Below are 21,059 nucleotides of genomic sequence, written 5' to 3'. Positions count from 1 at the left end.
TGAGTCATTTCAAGAGTGCTTGTTTTTTCATCAATTTAGAATGCAGGTTTTAAACTGGAGTGGAGAAGTTGGACTCAAAAAAGCATAAGGGTGCACATAATATATCAAAATACAGTAATTCAGAGAACGCAGTTCAAGTATTGGGAGTACTCTTTTACCCTCACATAGTCAGTTTGGCCCTTGTTGGAGTGTGTCCAACACAAGACCTCAATAAATGTTAGTAGTGCACCAATTCATCAAAGACAAGTCAATCTTACCTTAATGTGGTCACTTTTTCAATGTGATCATCAGTGTGCAGAGAAAAGGGAGGAAATCAGCCTTTTGAAGCTCAGAACACCACATTAGTGTAGCTCTCTAGGTCTTTAAAGGATATTCATTATTTTGACTGTATGCAATAACAGGACAGCAGTGAATTGCTTATGATACACATCAAAAGCCTAAATACTGTTCTTGCAAGAAGTCGTGACTCTTTGATAGGGGAACCTGTTGGTCTTCCTTTCAGTATTGTATTTGTAAAGGAAGGCCAGTGCTAATAAAAATTTGACTCAAAAGGCAAGCTGATTCCAGTTAGGAAAATTTGACTTTAATACCAGAATATTTCAGGAAAATTCCAATAAATTTTTAGCAACTGTGATTATCGGCAGGTAAGTCTCATTTATTATCACAGTAATAGTTTGATTCTTGACAAAGTGCTTCTGCAAGAATAGGAGATGTAACGCACCTTCCTGTTACTAGTCCATCTTCTGGATTGTGAAGGAAACTTTAGACTTCTCAGATTTTCAGGTAGCTCATCTTATCAAAAATACGAGTTGATTATCCATGACTTCTGTTTAACTTCTTACTTTCATCTGGTACGTCAGGAGGCTTCTTGGCACAGAAGGTTATGATAAGTATTTCACTTTTTCCTTAATAACAGAAGTAATTGCTGAAACAAACTTTCAGTTGTCTTGGGAGACGTCAAAAAGAATAAAGATTCAAATGCTTTGAGTTGAATAATTAAGACGTCCCAAAGATTCTGACTCATTAACCATGATTATCCATATCGTTGACTAACAATTGATTCTTGAAGCACTAATTGCAGCTTGCTGAAATTCTTTTCATCTCAGTATTTTGACTTGGTTCATCAGAATATTCATTTTTCAGTGGTGAAGTCAAGTCTGGTTTATTCCCTTTGAGTCTGGTTTTGTTGTAAGATGCAGAAGAGAAGAATACATATGGAGAGGGAACTGTTCCTGCTAATTAAGAGCGCTATAATCCTAGCTCCTAATCTTCTGCTATGCATTTCAATCTAAGTTATTTATTCTGCAAATTTTCTGACCAAAACAGCTGAACTCATCTGCTATTTTACCACATTCAGAGAGCTTTTGTTTCCCTTTTTGCTGTGCAGTGTGTAGGCACATACTGTTCTGTGTACTGGACTGTAAAGGAAGAAGAGTATGAATATACAACTTATGTTGGTGTTTGATTTGCAGGTACTGCCTTGTGTAAATTTGTTTGTTTGTTTTTTAACTAGGAAACAGAGATTAATTATGAAGATCAAATAAGTAAAATTGTTGTAGAGAAACAGGAACTTGAATGGCAGAAGGTAACTTTCCTACATGGTTTTAGTATTTTAACTGCTGGGATTTAATTTTGATATAATATTAATATGGATTGTGATTTGGTACAGTTCCCCTTTTTACAGCTATTGTCACTTCTAATAGTAGAATGTGTTTATTGTCTAGCCATGAACTTCTGTAGGTTTTTATATTGATTTGGATTGTGCCCAACCTAGAAATCTGATTAACAAGAGAGTACCATCATAATATTTGGCATGACTGGAAATCTTCAGTCAAAAGGGATGTAAATATTGAAGCACTAAGGCATTTATCTTAACATGAGGCACGTTGACACATTAGTGTGGCGGAAGCTATGCAACAGCTTCTCTGTATTATGCTTGTCTTTGACAAGTGCAAGTACCAGTGCAGTTGTACAAACGACTTCACTTGCAATGTTTTGGATGTGAAAATTTAAAAAAAAAATATATTTTAAACAGAAACTTATGTTAGACATACTCAAAAGTGGTTTGTCAGCTTTTAAATGCTCAGAATGAAGTTTTCAGTAAAATGAGTCTAGCATTCTTCTTAGGGTTAGGGCTCTTGAGGTTATGCTTTCATAGGAAATCCATTCCCTTCTCTAATACAATCAAACCTATGACCCCTGTCACTAGGTCACAAGATAAAAGGCTTCACTCTGTATATTTTACGATCACAGAAAAAACAATAATTTCAGCTCTATCCTTGATCTTGGGATATTTAACATCTTAGTAGTAAAGGAAGACTATTTCATCTTGGAGTTCATCCTAACCATCTTAAATTAATAATCCTAACTATGTGCTTTTTTTCTGAAAGATATATATGTGCACACAGAAACAGGAAACATTTTATATTTGTAAAAGCAACAGTGCTTTCAATTTGTAACCCTTCTTTGCTTTTCTTAACCTAGCATCGCAGTTCTTAGTAATCTGGGTTCAAAAGGGATGATTTCCATTAATTCTGAGACCTTAACAGCAATTTAATTTAGAGTTAATAAAAAGATGGGACTTACAGGCAGTTAGGTGAACTCTTTTTTCTGCACTTTGCATTTAACATTGGCACATGGCAAACCTAATGTAAACAATGAGTTGTAGATTTTAGGAACTTCATGTGAACACATATGTAGAGCTCTGCAACTTCAAAGGAACAAGCTGTTATGAGTTTCCAATTCTGGAGATTCCAGTAAGATAAAAATGCTAAGTATGACGTTTAAATTGAATTTGTGACCTGATGGTTTCTGAATGCAGAATCCTATTGACCTCAATAGTAGTTCAGTAAGTAGACAGCTTCCCCTGGCTTATCAAAGGTTCTGTTATATTTTTTCCTTCAGAGATATCCCTTTCAGTCAACATTTCTGTGATTCAGTATATATTTTATTTTACCTTAAATTTAGTGAACTATTTCAAAATAAAGACATGACTGGAGCTAAGTTTCTGGTTTAATATCACAATTTTAAAGCAAATCTTTGTCTAAGTTTTATGAATACTGTTGCTGCTCTTGAAAAAAAATATGCTAGAGTAGGGAAAACAGAGTAACTGGAGAAGATAGTCCTTTAAATCTAATGAGTATACTCATTATGCTTAGTAGAACATCACAATATCAAAGGTGATTTTGCTTATATTTTTAAAAAGTAACTTTGTTCTTCACTCTCCCTGCACCACACATACATGGCATGTATGGAAAATTTATTCCAAAACTGAATTTCTGAGAAAGTTATATATAGTAATTTTATTTAATAGTCTCAGCTGTGAGGCCTGTTAAGAAATGAGTATTTGTAGAAACTTCCCAGTCTCTTTTTTTTATGGTAAAATACATCACTTGAATATACAGTACCAGGAAGACTGTGGTATATTATGAAGAGCTCAGTAATGCTTATTTCCAGTTATCAATTACATCAATGACAAAATTGTATAAAGGATGGCTGTTCTGTGAAACCAAACTTATATCTACATAATATATTATATAATATTGGCTTGAATTCCTATAATCTAAAGAAGTGTCATCTTAATTTGACAGTACTGTGGATATAAAATTTCATTCCTGTGGTGAGTAGGAATACTCCACTGAGAATAGCTAATTTGCTGTCACTGCAGTACCATTTCTGGCTTTCCAGCGTACTTGGTTTGCCCTTTACCCACTAGAGAACCTGTGTCTTTGAACACAGTTCTAAGTGACAACTTGAGGAAAACATTCCTCAAGACTTTTGTTTTCACTTTTTTGAATATTTGTTCATGTAGTATTCTTTGTTAGATGCAAATCAAAACTTTCTCTACCTATTTTACACAGAATTAATGAGTATGTACATGAATATAAAACACCTTACCTCCACAGATTATTGTCTTGTATCAAAGGGGGAACAGCTATCACTTGTGGAACTTGAAAGCAACACCAATTTGCTGGAGAAAGTGGCAATTTTGGAATGGGCTTTATGTCTGAAAAACTCTCAATTTATTTCTCACTTAAGGCAGGAGAAGAAATTAGACTTCTCATGTGAAACAAATTATCAATTTATTTTCTCCCAGTCATTCTTTTTCATAGTCTCAATTTATATTCATTTTTGTGCAGTCATTACTTAATCATTTCCTACTTCACACTAATATTTTAGCTAAACACTCATCTATATTTTGAGATAGGTGTTCAAGGACAGAGCCTCTTGACTACTTTTATCTAATATTTTTTTAGTGTCTAGAACTTAAAAAAACTGATCTTACAAACATATCTTCTGTACTACTTTACGTCAGTTGTGGGGGGGTTTTTTCCTGCCCTGTATAGGAACATGATGCTTAAAGATGTTAAAGATTGCCAACTTGCAGAGTGTAGTATTAGTCTGTGAGATTATGACATGAAATAAAACCAAAAACCAAAAATAATAGTACATCTTCAACTAATTTTCTTGTTTTTATGGATGAGAGTAAAGCCAGGCAGTAGGATGATAAAAAGCTTACACTTTCACCTTACGCTTAGTCTTTTCTGCCCTCCTTCAGCTCTTTCATGTAGTTTGTTAAATGACTAAAATTTAACTAAAAGCAGAATAACAGATTGTTATTTTTTAATGGGAGTATATTTTTTTAATGGAGATTTAAATTCTATTAAAACTACCTGGAACTGTGTCAAGATGCTGTCTTAAGATGGGAATGGGTGTTGGATTGCTTCTGCAGGTTGATTGGATGGGTAAGAGTTGCTTGTAGAAGTCCTAGCAACAACATATCTGAATTCCAGAGGTGAGAATTGTTACCTGTTATGAATTAAAGAGAAACCGCTAGCAAAAAGATGATTGCCAGTTAAAAAATGTCTCTTAGTCTTCAGGTTTTGTTCTTAATCAATCATGTCTTTCTAAAAATATTTAACAAGGAATCAGTTTTTTTTCTTGAAATACTATATGTATGGTTTGCTGTAAGATAATATTTAAAACACAGTATTATTTCGCATGAGCAGGAAACTCTGCAGCATCGGATGGACACATTGCACCAACAAAACAAAGAAGCTATGTCAGCTTTTAAAAAACAGGTAGCAAAATAAGGCCTTCTAGCTTTGACAATGAGATTTTAAAATATGATGGCATAATAGCAAGTTATCAGTTGGTATTAAAATATTTTTCTGTTGCATGTAAAATGTTAGAATATACAGCTCAAAGAAATCAGGTCTTTTTCTTTCTTCCAACCACAGCATAATGTCTGTATTTTGACAGTTCTTCCCAGTAAGCCAGTCTTCCTGGGATTTTTCATTTTTATTTTTCAAAAAATTCCTAGAGAAGATAATGCTTCTTTTAATCTATTGGGGGGGGGGGGGGCTTCCCCTCTCTCTAAGATGGCATGATAGATTCATAAACCATGGTAAAAGATCTGTCACATAACTTATTCTGTTCAACATTTGAAAGTGTGTTTCAGTCTTTCAAATTGGGGTTGTGTTTTTTTCTCCATAATATATAATCAACAAATATGAGTGCTGAAAGAACTTGCAGAGAACAGTCATAGGAACTGAAACTGTTGCACATGGCAATAAAGAATTTATCACTAATCCTGCATCACAATCATATCACACAAAAAAGAAATTGACAAGCAATTAGGTTTTTCTTTCTTGAAAAAATAATTTGTGATTCACAAGCTTGATGCTTGTGACTCTATAGTTACTATAGTTAAAGGAAAAAAAACCAGGAAGTATGCTATGCAGGGTAATATAACTATATTGTCTTGTCAAGTTGCATTAATAAAATTAGTCCCATGTGTCATACTGATTTTTTTTTTTTTTTGGTAATGCCACTGACAATCAAGTTACAGGCAAGGATGTTTGCCATGGAAGAAGAAAAGGTACTCTGTTACAATTACTTGTTATTTGTCATCCAGTGAAGCACAGAAGCAAATCATAATGCTGTATAACTTACCAAACATGTTCTAAGTATAAACTAAGTATATTACAATTAAATTATTTTTCTTGCTATGGCCTTTGCAAAAAAAAATTTCTTTATAACCTTTGTTACTTTTGTTTTTTTGTTTATAGCCTGTGGAAGTTTTTAATTATTTGTGAAATGTCACTTTAAAATCTGCTTATGCTAAAAATCAGCTGGGGAATAAGTATTCCTTGATAGTTCTATATTGAAGCTATACAAAATTTACTTTATTTGGGGGGTTTGGGACAAATTGTCATAAGCCCTTTTTCACGTACTAGTGAAAAATAACAATTCTAACTGGTTTAGTAAAACCAGATTTTAACAGGGCTTTTATTGATTTACCTGAGCTGGTTTCTTAAGGAACTTGAACTAAACTGAAGAAAGATATACTTAAGCCTGAATTTCTGGAATTTTTCATAACTACATGAGTTTTTATACCAAGCTGATTGCCTGCTTCCTCTTCTGAATAAAGGATTTTCATTTGGTATACTAGGAGCCTGTTTCAAACAGTGATGCTAATGAATGTCTGCATGTGGTCTCTACTGTTTCACTTAAATTTCCCAGTGATTAAGAGTGCATGAATATGCTATATGTTTCATAAGAACATGCACAGAATTTGCAAACAGGTGAAATTGGTTTGAAAGTATATCAAAGTAAACTGTATTGTTTGCTGCATTTTTATTATCTGGTTGAGTTATTTTCTTGCTTGTATTTGAAGATTTTTCTTGGTAAGACATCCTGTTTGTCCACACATACCTATGTAGTAGTCCTTGATTTGTATTTTCAATGACAGCTACTGTTTCAGAATTAAATTGTGTGCTGATTTTTTTTTTCTCTGAATACTTCCATTGAATCGAATATACTTTCAGTACTTCGTGCCAAAGTAACTGAAAGAATAAATTAAGCTGTAATGTTTCATGACAGAGTTTGAATACAAAGACCAATTTTTGCTCCAATTTATATTATATGTACTTTTACTCATCAAGGTGGTTTCAGGAGATTGCACAGCCATCACTATGTTAGAAACAAATGGAACACGCAGGGGTGGTTGAATGGATGTATTTGTTTTCCCTGGCATATTCTCTGATATCTAGATTCTGTTCTCCATTGTATTGATTGCTGCCCAAGATTCTTACCTGACTTAATCCCACTGAAGTTCTTTGACTTTAGTCACATGCATATATATATATATATATATATGCGCGTGCACGTGTATAATATAAAATGTGCCTGCATGTATTTAGTAATTCTCATGATAGCAGATTACAGTTCAGTCTTTGTGGATTGGAAAAGCTGAAGAAATTGCTTCTGTGAAGACCCTGCTACAGTGGATAAGAAAATGGATTTACCTGATACTTTCTTTGTTATTTAGTACCTTTGTTCTAAACTAAAGTAACTTATTAATTCTGCCTTAGTCAGGCTTTTCTCTTCCAGAACAGAAAACTTTAAAACTTACTGGCTAGTCATAAATGGTAAAAATATATTAACGTGTTTTCACTTTTCATAGCAATATATATGTACATTTTAAATTCTTTAGCTGAATTTTCACCTGTTTTCGTCAATGAATTGTTCTGTCTGAGCAGAGTAGTGCTTTATTTTTCTAACATTCTTGTTGATAAATTTCTGTTGTAAATGCATTTATTCTGCCCAAATCCTGAAGTACAGCTTTTGTTGAAAGGGAAAATATCAACTTGCTGTAGAAACAAAAGAAAAAGAAATTGATGGACTGAAGGAAGCATTAAAAGCATTACAGGTAAATTATTATTTTTGTTAAATAACTTTCCTTGGTATGCAAATGTTTTGGTTTAAGGTTTTTTCACTGGTAAGAAAATAGTTCTTTTTAAGAGGGTCTTTAAGGCCTTCTTATTTAATGTTTCTAGTTCATGTACACCTCACTTTCTAACACTGAGTTTCTGTTCTGGTCTTCAGTGTCAAGATTACTTTGAGTTAGCCTTCCAGCTTAAGTTGTTTTCCTCCAGAAGAACTCCAGACTCAATAAAAGTCCAAATAGCATGTGAAATGTGCTTTCTATTCATTTCCATAGTCTTCCTCTTTCTTTCTATTATTGTCTTCTCACTTCTCACCTGTCAGGAAACTCTGGTTTTGGACTCCTAAACAGAAACAAGTATTCATACTGGGCTTCCAACTCACAGTGCTGCCTATGTTGTGTTTTTATTAGTTTTCCTTTGTTTCACTAGGAGGTTTCTGTATTTCACTAGGACGTTTCTGTATTTACCACTTAATCCATGGCTTTCCAATGCCTGTTTTTCAGTAAAAGTAAAATTGTCAGATAAACGCAGAAATTACTCTGATGCTGCTTGGTGTTATTTCTGTGTTGTATTTTATATTGTTACATGGTGTTTGAGCACTTGTGGCTGTGATTCACAGTTACTTGAAATAAAGGAAGACATAGGGACATAGCTAGTATTTAGTTTTCTTTTAGAGACCAAGGCAAGTATGTTAAAAATGGATTAAAAGAGTAGAGCTCTGAAGGTTTTTGTTCAACACAGAAGAGAATTAGCATTGTAATGCATTGCCAGATTTCAGGTATTGCCAGGAACTAATTATTTTTCTACCCAAAACTGAGTGGGATAATAATTAATTCTATTGAAAACAAAATGGTTATAATGGATTATTACCCATGATTTTGCAACATGTTTGGTTCTTATTAACATTGTCTTATAATGGGATGCATTTACTAGGTATCAGACTGTTTGTTTAATCATTTTGTTAACACTGAAGGTATTTTAGGAGCAAAATAAATTTATTCCCATGCCTGGCCGCCTGTGCAGAAGCTGTAAAGGATTTTGTTGCCTTGTTCAAACCTTGGCATAGCACAGATGATGTAGAATATCCCTCCATGGTCTGCTGAACATAATATGTGGACAGCAAGAGTAATGAAAGATTCCACTGGCCTTTCTTTTGTAAGATAAAACAGAAATTTCAAAAAAAAGCTTAACATTAAATGTTTAATGTTCACAGATAAAACATTTATGTAACAGTATAGTTCAGATCTAGGAAATTCTGCTGTGACTTGCGGAAGCAGAAGGTCACAATGAACCTGTGGACCCAGAAAAATTGTTTGGAAATCAGCCTAAAATAAGAGTCAGGAATTTCTAATTCGGTTCTGTAGTCCTCTCTATCCAGAAAGTCAGAATTCTACCTTAAAGTGATTGTTCTCTAGGCTCAGGTTTTTCTAGAAATACTATTTTCTGTATAAGATTTACACACACTGGATTCTTTGACATTTTCTTTTCTTTTTCTAGACCTTGTCAATGTTTCTTTAAACGTTCTAAGAGTTACAGAGACTAAAGCTCTTGCAATCTTAAGTATTACGCAAGTCAAAATTCTCTGATGTCAATGGTGTATGAAAAAGTGTTGATGACTTCAAATGTCAGTCTTATTGAAGCATGCAAGATTGGTACAATATGTCTTTATACGCCACCATTCAGAGTATCTACCTAGAATTTTTTTTCCAACAGGGAACACACTTATATTCCTTTAGGACTTGAGGGAATACTTTCATTTCTATCTCTGTTTTCTTCTCTGTTTATTTCTAAGGGTCTAGTTTACAGACTCTAGTCCATTTACACGTTATTTTTATGATACATGTCAGAAAACACAAGGATTTATGCATTTTGAAAATTCTTCTAGTAACAAATAAGTTTAAAGCATTTTTACATAATTTAAACATTGAAGTGAAATTATGTAAAGTGATCAAATAATAAAAGAAATAGTGTCATCATTAATTCAAAACCAGTATTACTGTATTGCATTGGCAATAAATGGAATTAAATCTTAGGTATGAGAATACTTAAATATGCAGGTTGTAATTGGAAAAAATGTAACTACAATTTAATTAATAGCTGTCTTTCATTTTACAGATTTCAAAATACACTTTACAAAAGAAACTCAATGAAATGGTAAGAAATTAATAAAAGTAAAAAAATAAGGAACAGCTTTTATGAAAAGAGAATGTCTGCTTACAGTATAATGCAAATAATAACCAACTCTAATACTTAAGTGGATGTGTGATAATTATTACAAATAACCAAAAGAGGTGATATCAACTTCGAATCTGAAAAACTTTCAAATACAATGTTTTTAGTTTTTTATAGTTTGATAGCTGCTGTTTATCACGTGGAATTTTTTTCTCCCTGAATTAAAGTATAATTTATACATTTTTTTTTTCTCTTTATAGATTAGAGTGAAGATTTTTTTTAATTAACTGTGATTTGCATAATGTAATTATATTACACTTATAGGATCTAGTATATTCCTCTCAAAGAAGTAATAGAGAATTCCAAGCAGTTCTTAGGGGGTTTTTTTAAGAAAAATTGACAATGTTTTTCCTCTCACTCTTTTTCACTCCTCTTCTCAGAATTACTTCTTAACGTCAGTTCCCTGAACAGTTTAGATTTCATCCAGTCCAGCTTACTCCCTTTGACACAGAGAATAAATTTATATAGAGTGACAGTATAGTCACTCTGAACCCTGTTGTCTGTTTTAGGAAGTGAAAGAGTGAGCTGCAGAAACATTGCTAAGCTTGATTGAATAAATGCTGTGAAAATTCTGCTGCTGCTCAACTGGAAAGAATAAAGATAATATTGTCAGACCATTACAAACTGTGATTTTAATTAAGAAGCTCAAAAAACTAGGGTCCAGTTTAGCTTTAAGTACCATGACATTTGTACTGAAAGTCATCTTCAACGCTACAGTGGTTTTACACAAAATATGGTGAAATTGAATAATGTGCCCTCTGACCTGGGAGATAAGGCTACAAGTTAAAGATCAAAGGCAGCATAAAATGTGTTTTGTCTTACTTCACTTTTAACTTGTATTTATTCTTAAAATACATCTAAACTAAAAATGTATTTAAAATATACAAAATTATTGAACTTATATTTAGGTCATTTCACATATTACCTTTCTTTCATAACTTGCAAGCTCAGTCTTCCATATGAATGAGAATATTTAAATTACAACACCTTCTGTATAAGCTGGAAATACATCTGTGGTGCTTAAACGAATATCTTCCTTTCTTATGTTTATAAACTTTTCCAATAATTGATTATTTTAATATTTTGAAAACATTGGGGTACTGTGACTTTGATACAGTGTATGGTTATTAAATGCTATTGAGTGGGGGACAAGATATTAGAAATACTCTTTTGCATGTAGCACTAAACATAAGATGTATGGCTTGGCCATATTTATAGAAAATGCTCTGATATGAAATGATGAAAACAACAAAACGCAAGGTAAACAGGATTGAATTCTTTCCTACAGCCTTATGCAGTAGTGGGCTAATACATACAGTTTTAGACTGGGTTAAATTCTACCAACTTCACTCCTTCAGTAGTTGCACTGAAATAAATGGTTCGTTCTAGGGATCACATAGTAGCCCACATAGACTCTCTTAGTTATCACAAATGGCAAAATGTTTAAAAGTAAAATGGGTGAAATTCCAAACCATTCATTTATTTGAGACCCATTTCTATTTCAAGTTTGTTAAAGACAGATTAGATCATGCCCTGGCTAGTATTTTGAAAGTAAGCAGATGTGCTGTTTAGTTTATATCTGGCACCTTAGAAACCCTGCCAGTCAGTAAAGTAGCTTTTGTCTGTGCTGGGGATTGAGCATGTCTTTCTGATGTAGCATTTTATTCTGGTTTTGTTCCTTTGATTCTGTTCATTTAGTCTAGCATATGCAATGTTAATATATTGCATATACAGCATATTTTAGCATGCTATCCAGGTAAGTTTATGTGCAAATTGTAGCAATGATATAATTCTTATGATATCTCCTAGAATTTTGAAATAGTGGAAGTTTTTGTTTCATATTGAGAGACTGTATAGAGACAAAGAAATAAAGGATTTATTTTTCTTCCATCTTTCCTTTGTTTCCACAATAAGTGTTGATTATTGTGTGCAGTGTAGCCACTTGGCACCTCACTGCATATGGATAGTAGCACTCATGCAATCAGGAGGCTACAGGATGATTACTACAAAGCTAGTTGTCTGATAGAACAAGCTTGAGTGTGGGTTCTGTATTGTATTCTTTTTCTTGCTGCTGAAATAAAGAAATAACTGGAGGAAAATGGCCTTGCTCAGGTCTTGGTTTCCTCCTTCATTAATTTCCTGGCAGGTGATACAATATAGAATGTTAGAACTCTCTGAATGTAGAATTAAAGCTGATATAAAGTAGGAAAAAAAACCCCTAAAGTAAATTTTTCATCTGTTCACGTGTTCCCTTGTTAACTTGCATTGGCTAATCATGGACATGTCTGAGAGAGTGAGCATTTAGAGTTATTTGTCTTCTGTAGTACCTAGATCTTAAATATATATCATGGTGCTAAAATATAAAAAAAGAAGAATGAGATTAAGGCTAATGTCGGCTGGTTTAGAGACCAAATCTTGTGTGCAGTTCAGAAGAGCAAATCTGGAGTGTGAGATCTCTGTGTAGTCAATGGGGAGACATCACTGTCTACAAGGTAGTGATTCAGTGCATCAGTATTAATGAGTAAAGTAGATGGGGTGACTACCTCTGTGAATGACTGGTAATTAGTCTAGTTTCACTTGCCAACTGTGTTTATATTGGTAAACTAAATGTTTGTGAGACTGTTTAGTGAAGCTGCACTCAAGTGATATGAAATGGTCTAGATTCATTAAACTCTACTGCTCTTCAAACGAGGGAAGCTGCATCCAAATAACCCACATTGTTCCCCACAGACAGTCTCCTGAACTGTGCCCAGGAACCACTGACATGAGTGCTACCTGGCATAGGCCAAAGGTGTCAAGGATATTTTAACAACAGTATAGGCATTTCCTGAGAGCTTCCCTGCCACCATTTAGTTTTCTAATACAGATGTAGTTGCCAAATGAATGAAAAATGAATTCCTGGAAAATGTTAAATAAATGTAATTTTAAAAGTTGGTTTGTTCTTAATAATCTGAGAAAGGAATGTTATTTTTATTTCCTTTCCACATTTTTTAGAAATTTGCTATATTTATACTATGTTGTTTAAAAATACAATGAGAAGGCAGTGATACAGTATAAATTAACAATAATTATTTTTAAGTAGAAAAATGGTGGGAACTAAAGGAACTATTGTGGAAAAAAATTCCTATTTTGAAGATTTACAATTGGTAACTCTCTGCATAATTTTCACATGATCTTGCCTTAGGTCTCCATGCCATTGCATCTCTTTTGTTTCTCTGACACTTTCACCTCCCAGTTACCACCTTCTGCTTCACTGAGTAACTCTGACTAGTGACTCAATTTCCAGAATATCTTTGAGATATGAGCAATTCCCTCTGTCTTCCTCCAGTCACCTACCTGACCCTGAACTATTTCTCTGGTCTAGTTCCACCAAGAAATCATTGTGCCTCAACAAACCATATGGCCACAATCAGTTCCACTCCCCATCCCAGCTTATCTTTATTACTGGTGGAGGGCAGGGCAATAATTCCTGTTCTTGCAGTATCAGACATTACGAAGGAGAACCAAGATTCTGTGGGTCTTACTCCAACTCCAGGGTCATACCCTCCCTATCTTGCAGTGTCTGCTGGTGTTTCTTGATTGTCTTCTATGGAAGAATGTTTTGAGACCTTTTCACTGTGAGCAGAAGAATCACATACTCAGGGAAGGATGTCAGAAGGCAAACCAGACTGCTTTTATTTTACTGTGCACTAAGCCTGGAGATCAGCTTGCCATCAAAAATCATATTTAGGCAAGTGGTAAGTTCTTAATAAAACTTTTGAGGCTATAGCAGGCCAATTCCTTTTCTCATTGGAAAGAGCCCTGGGGAAAAACAAAGCATATTTCTACTTTTCTAGCGAGGAGGAGGGACTAACACTGTCTTGCTGACTGAAGAAAGAAATTGGGAGAACACTAAGAAAAATCCATATAAAAGAAAGCTCAAAACACCTCAGATCTTGCTACAAGCTGTTCCAGTCTTAAATTAGCAATGCCTCCCTGTTCATCGATCTCTTAGAATAAATACATCTGAATGACTATCAGGAAAAACAAATATAATTTTTCCTTTTTATTTTTTTTGTTATAAAATCCACATTCTAGCATCAGCTAAGCACAGTTCTTCAACAGTTTACTTATGACTAGGAAAAAGAGAAACTATAGGAACATTCACAACCTACATTCCTTGCAGTGATTCTGTAAGTGGTGGTGTTTCTTTACCAGTGCTTCCATTATGGCTTTCCATTTACTGTAGTGTGTTTAATTTCATACCTTATAAAACATGAGAAATTTGTATTGTATATCCTGTTTTGCTAGCCTTATGTTGGTCATTTCTTTTGATTACTATCAGCTTTTATTATCCTCTGATGCTTGGACATGTATTGCATTTGCTACTGTATGGAAATGGAGCCTTACGGAAGCCAAACAGACTGGGCCAGATTCATCCTTGTGTAACTTGAATTTACACACAGGAATGAATTTGGCCCAATTCATTTTAATTGCTGTGTTGCTCTACTGTAGATTAGAAATAGATTAGATGTCTAAATAAATGGATATCTTTACTGAGGAATTAATTTAACCCACTCTCTTCAGAGAAAAGTACTTTAAAGATTGACCAAATAGTACCTACAAAGCTATTAACAAAAATACAGTGTAAAGAGGAACACAAAAAACCTTAGTCTATGTGAAAGAAAGGATAACAAATAATTTTTAAAAAATCAGTGGCATGTATCACTGAATATAGTTTCCTGTGAATATGTATTTCCAATCACGCCCTCACAAAACAAGAGAGATTGGTAAAATTCATGAAACTTAAATACTTTTAACCTAATTACTGTGTGGGATTCATTGCGATAAGATATTACTTAGGCCAAGATGTTAGTAGAAGTAAAAATATAGTGTTAGATGCTTACAAAAGTAGTTAGAAAAAAACCCTACAGATACATAATCTTAAAGTAGAAGTGAATTAATCATACTTCAAGGTGTTACAACTGCTAATTGATACTGAGGCATTCATAATTATTCATTATAAGATTACTTACATTTTTCTGGGAAGCACGGGGTATTAATCTACATTAGTTTCCCTAATCCAAATCAAAGTCACCACTACTCTTCAGAAGTAGTTGATACACTTCTGGTTTTTAGCAAGTATGTTGAAATTCTTTTGTTTTGGTGTGTCAAATACACAAATCCTCTCCTAATTTTCCTTGCACTATGTCATTTTTAACAATCCCAAAACTGTAACAGATGAGGCTGTCTGGCATCTCTGGAGATGGCTTAGTCTAACCCTGCCCTGCTGAAAGCAGGGTCAGTTAGAGATGGTTACACAGGGCCACGTCCAGTCGGGTTTTGAATATCTCCACAGATGGAGACTCCGTAGCCTGTCTGTGCAACCTGTTCCAATGTTTGACCACCCATACAGTAACTTTTTTCCCCTCAAGTTTAAGTGAAATTTCCTGTATCTCACTTTGTGTCAGTGGGCACCACAAAGAGGAGTCTGGCTGCGTCTTCTTTATTTCCTCCTTTCTACCTGGTATTTATACACGTTGATAAGATCGCCCTGAGTCACCTCTTCTCCAGGCTGAACAGTGCCAGCTCCCTCAGCCTCTCCTCACATGGTGGGTGCTCAAATCCCTTGATTATCATAGTGGCCCTGTACTTTGAACAACGCTGTATTGAAAAAAACCAATATTTTTGTTTGAGTTTGTATTGCAATATAGCTTTAAAAGTTTTCCTTGTTGATTAAAACCATGTTATGCTGGAAAGTGTTTAAGACCATAAAAGGAAGGCAGTACTTTTACTAGTGGCTTTACAAAGAAGCCTAAACACTGTTTGCATAGTAGCTTGCTTTTGTTATGTAACAGGAGAGAATAAATGTTTATAGGCCTTATTTTCATGATGTATACACTAGCACTGCTGCCGAAGTTTAAGGAGCTCCTACTCTTACCTGTCTCCAGCCACTTACTCATTTCTGCCCTGTGCTCTTCTGTGAAGGTGCTGGGACAACTGGTTGTGGGGACTGTGATTTAAGCTGTCTGGAATTTTTGAACAGGCCCCGTATTTTGTTGCGTTGCTGCGACATGAGAGCATGGTATACTTGGTTTAATACTACAGTAGGAACGAATAAGCAGCTGGGGCAATGAGGTACAAACATATAGCTGCTGAAGCCACTGTATTGTTTTGAAACTGCAGCAAAAGACGTGCAGGTACTGAATAGCTGATGTGGGGTGGGTACTGCATTAATCTGCATGAACATCCTACATCAAAGGAATGAGAGAATGCAGTGCTGTACTGAGTGGTTCTGCATGAGGACAAGTATAAACCACAGGCAGCATTAGCATGTTAGGCTATGTTCACAATACAATGACAGATTAAATAACATGTGTAAGACATATAACAAAGAAAAACTTGAAATCAGGATTTGAAAACAGTTAATACAGTTCTGCAGACATTAACATGAAAGTTCTCCTAAATATAAGGGGTAGCATATGAAAATATGTGAAAACGCTTTTTTGATAACCTAACACACAGGTGAAGGTCTTTGGAATAAGGTGCTACCTGGAAATGGGAACTGATCATTCGATATGTGTGCTGGTTTTGGCTGGGGTAGACTTAATTTTCTTCATAGTAGCTAGTGTGGGGCTATGTTTGGGATTTGTGCTGGAAACAGTGTGGATAATTCAGGGATGTTTTCGTTATTGCTAGCAGTGCTCACACAGAGTCAAGACCTTTTCTGGTTCTCACCCCACCCCACCAGCAAGTAGGCTGCGGGTGCAGAAGAAGCTGGGAGGGGGCACAGCCGGGACAGCTGACCCCAACTGACGAAAGGGCTATTCCATACATATGACGTCATGCTCAGCAGTAAACTAGGGGGAAGGTTGGCCAGGGGGCCACTGCTCGGGGACTGGCTGGGCATCGGTCGGTTGGTGGTGGGCAATTGTTTTCATTTGCATCACTTGTCTGTCCTGGGTTTTATTTATCTCTCTTTGTTATTTTCATTTTCATTAAAATTATTATTAATATTTATTATTATTTATTACTTTATTTAATTTCAGTTATTAAACTGTTCTTATCTCAACCCATGAGTTTTCTCACTTTTACCCTTCCAATTCTCTTCCCCCCATCCTGCTGGTGGGGGGAGTGAGTGAGCGGCTGTGTGGTGCTTAGTTGCTGGCATGACAGTCCTTTTCAGCGCCTGATGTGGGGCTTGAAGGGTTTGAGAGAATAACAGATTGACCAGAGCATATTAGAAGGGTTTTATATCTGTTAACAGTTGCGGGTCACGATATTGATTCATCTGTTCTCCATATTAATTTATCTGACCTGCACCAAGCTCTTTTTTTTTTTGCCGTACATGGTAAAGATTGGTGTTACCTTTTGCAGTTTTTTGTGCTCTGTAGTGATTAGTGATGTTTTGCCTGGGAGATCTGTTATTAAAACACTGACCTTGAGCTTAATCTGGTATTTGGGCTCTGTACTGAAGCTGTCACTGTACTTTGGGCACCATCTCATGGAGACAATTAACAACTATACTTTTTCCTCTGAGAGGTTTTTTGTGGTGGAAATACAGAATGGCACCTTTGCTACCTTCTTCTGTGATGTTTTCTCCCTTGTTACAGTAACTTCTCAGTATCTTGAACATCCTTGGATAGTTAAAATACTTCTATTGGTATTTCTTAGGAATATTGCTTTGGTTTTGTCTAAGGTTAACAAGCAATTTAGGAATATGACCCAGGCTCTGTGAAAGTATGGTCACGGGTGGCACAGCATTTGGGAGAATATGGGCAGGTATCTAGAGAACTTCTCACCTCCAATGTTCTGGAACTTCACTCCTGAACAACTACAGGATCCTGATGAAGTGATAGAACGTTTGGAAAAAAAAAATGCTGTGGCTATTCCAAAGAGGCACAACTTCCTGCACTGTGCTGGGCCCTGGCCAGCATCTACCAAACACTGCTCAATATTATGCAGCACCCTCAGGGAGAAGAGAGGGAAAACAAACCAACAGACACTATGGCTAAACCAGACACTGTGTCAGTCGCCCCTATAACTAAAAAGAAACAATGGAAGCGGAAGTCAACTCATTTAGTAAGGGATGAGGAAGCTTCTCCTAAGAGGGAGCAGGAGAAGGAATCAGAAGAGGCAGCCTATTCTGCAGCAGAGCAGTCACAAGAACAGGAGGAGGAAGAGACTGAAATCATAAATGGGACAGAAACCACCCGATCCCTATCACTAAGTGAGATGTGAGATATGCGAAAACATTTTAGCTGTCAACTAGGTGAGCAAATTCAGCTGGTTACTCCGATGCTGAGATATTGGGGCCAGTAGTCGGGAATTAGAGGGTAAGGAAGTCCAGCAGCTAGGATCCCGTGCTAAGGATAAGGCCATTGTCAAAGGGATTGGAAAAAAGGCAGGAGTCTTCAGTCTTTGGCAGTGACTCCTGTCAAGTGTGAAGGACAGGTCCTTCCTCAAGGAAGAACTTGCAAATTCCCAAAGGAAATGGACTAACATTGAGGGGGGTATCCAGTATCTGAGGGAATTAGCCATGTTGAAGGTGATCTATAACAACGTGGATAACAACCAGGCATCCAAAGACCTGGGTGAAATCTGATGCGCACAGTGCATGTGGTGAAAGTTTGTACGAAATGCACCAACGTCATACATTCACACCCTGGCAATAATGAGCTGGACAGATATAGAGGCACCAATTATAGATGAAGTGGGCCAGGCAACGCTCAGAATACGAAGGTAATCTCGCTTCTTCCATGTGGGCCTGTGTCTCCGCTGTGGACAGACTCACCCAAAAAATGTCTGAGCAAGCTGACAAGCATAGATCTTCCTCACACACTCCAAGGCCTCAGCTATTAAGAGTCAGCCTTTTTCTGTTCAAGGGAAAGGGTACAGGTGGCACACACCATGTGCAACCCTGTGGTTCTTCTGCACGACCAGGGGGAGGACATGAGGAAGTGGGATGGTGAACCTACCTGGAGACTAGAAGCTCAGGCACAGGAACTGCAAGGAAAAACAACAACCAAAAAGCATCCATCCAGGAAAATTACTGCTCCAGTGTCTGTTGGGCAGAGTAGATTTTGTTGATCGTACTTTTGACCGTGATGAAGGGACTTCTGTTTTGCAGTTACAAAAACCAAGTAATGAAGACTCTGACCAGGAATAGAGAGGCCCTGCCTTCGGCCAGGCGGAGGAAAGGGACAACTGGGTTTACTGGACTGTGTGGGTTTGATGGCCTGGCACATCAGCCCCACAGGAGTATAAAGCTCTAGTGGACACCAGTGCACAGTGTACTCTAATACCATCAGATTACAAAGGGGCAGAATCCATCTGTGTTTCTGGAGTGATGAGAGGATCCCAAGAACTGTCTGTACTGGAGGCTGAGGTAAGCCTAGCTGGGAGTGAGTGGCAAAAGCATCCTATTCTGACTGGTCCAGAGGCTCCATGTATCCTTGGCATAGACTACCTCAGGAGAGGGTACTTCAAAGACCCAAAAGGGTACCAGGGGGCTTTTGGTATAGCTGCCTTGAGTATGGAGAAGATTAAACAGCTGTCTAGCTTGCCTCATCTTTCAGAGGACCAGTCTGTGGTGGGGTTGCTGTGGGTTAAGGAACAGCAGGTACCAGTTACTACCATGACAGTGCACCAGTGACAATAGCACCGGTGACAAAATCGCACCAGTCGAGACTCCCTAGTTCCCATCCATAAGTTGATCCGGCAACTGGAGAGTCAAGGAGTGATCAGTAAGACACATTCACCCTTTAATAGTCCCATATGGCCAATGCAAAATTCTAATGGAGACTGGAGGCTAACAGCAGACTATTGAGGCCTGAAAGAAGTCACACTGCCGCTGAGTGCTGCCATGCCAGACATGCTAGAACTCCAATATGAACTGGAGTCAAAGGCCACCAAATGGTATGCAACAACTGATACTGCCAACGCATTTTTCTTGATCTCTCTGGCAGCAGAGTGCAGGCCGCAGTTTGCTTTCACATGGAGGAGTATCCAGTACACCTGGAATTGACTGCTCCAGGGGTGGAAACAGTCATGTGTTTCCACATTTGTTTCCACATTTCTACCATTTGTCATGGATTGATACAGACTGCACTGGAACAGGGCAAAGCTCTAGAACATCTGCAATACATTGATGACATCATCGTGTGGGGCAATACAGCAGAAGAAGTTTTTGAGAAAGGGAAGAAAATAGTCCAGATCCTCCTGAAAGCTGGTTTTGCCATAAAACAAAGTAAGGTCAAGGGACCTGCACAGGAGATCCAGTTTTTAGGAATAAAATGGCAAGATGGACGTCGTCAGATCCCAATGGATGTGATCAACAAAATAACAGCCATGTCTCCACCAACTAGCAAAAAGTAAACACAAGCTTTCTTAGGCGTTGTGGGTTTTTGGAGAATGCATATTCCAAATTACAGTCTGATCATAAGCCCTCTCTATCAAGTGACCCAGAAGAAGAATGACTTTGAATGGGGCTCTGAGCAGCAGCAAGCCTTTGAACAAATTAGACGGGAGATAGTTCATGCAGTAGCACTTGGGCCAAGTCTGGACAGGACAAGATGTGAAAAACATGCTTTACACCTCACCCAGGGATAACCGCCCCACCTGGAGCCTCTGGCAGAAAGCACCTGGAGAGACTTGAGGTCGACCTCCAGGGTTTTGGAGCCAGGGATATAGGGGATCTGAAGCCCATTACACTCCAACTGAAAAAGAAATATTAGCAGCATATGGAGGAATTTGAGCTGCTTCGGAAGTAGTTGGTACTGAAGCACAGCTCCTTTTGGCACCTCAATTGCCTGTGCTCAGCTAGATGTTCAAAGGGAGGGTCCCCTCTACACATCATGCAGCTGATGCTACATGGAGTAAGTGGGTTGCACTGATAACGCATCGGGCTTGAATGGGAAACCCCAACTGCCTGGGAATCCTGGAAGTGATCATGGACTGGCCAGAGGGCTGAAACTTTGGAGTGTCACCAGAGGAGGTGACTCATGCTGAAAAGGCCCCTCTTTATAATAAATTACCAGAAAATGAAAAACAATACGTCCTGTTTGCAGATGGATCCTGTTGTATTGTGGGAAAACATCAAAGGTGGAAAGCTGCTGT

The 21,059-nt window shown here is 36.9% G+C and overlaps 1 protein-coding gene across 1 annotated transcript in view; it reads left to right on the top strand.

Annotated features, from left to right (window-relative positions):
• The window catches only part of CCDC73 (coiled-coil domain containing 73), a 69,935-nt gene that overhangs the window by 9,641 nt on the left and 39,235 nt on the right, over window positions 1–21,059 (top strand). Inside the window, exons 2-6 of the mRNA XM_072865110.1 lie at window positions 1,514–1,585; window positions 5,010–5,081; window positions 5,846–5,881; window positions 7,640–7,714; window positions 9,846–9,884. Coding sequence (XP_072721211.1) covers window positions 1,514–1,585; window positions 5,010–5,081; window positions 5,846–5,881; window positions 7,640–7,714; window positions 9,846–9,884 — 294 coding nt within the window. The remainder of the gene's footprint in view (window positions 1–1,513; window positions 1,586–5,009; window positions 5,082–5,845; window positions 5,882–7,639; window positions 7,715–9,845; window positions 9,885–21,059) is intronic.

This window comes from Ciconia boyciana, chromosome 6, assembly GCF_034638445.1.
Source record: "Ciconia boyciana chromosome 6, ASM3463844v1, whole genome shotgun sequence".
In the NCBI taxonomy this organism is placed as follows: domain Eukaryota; kingdom Metazoa; phylum Chordata; class Aves; order Ciconiiformes; family Ciconiidae; genus Ciconia; species Ciconia boyciana.
Note: the sequence above shows the minus strand (reverse complement) of the source record. Positions and strands in the feature narration are given on the sequence as shown.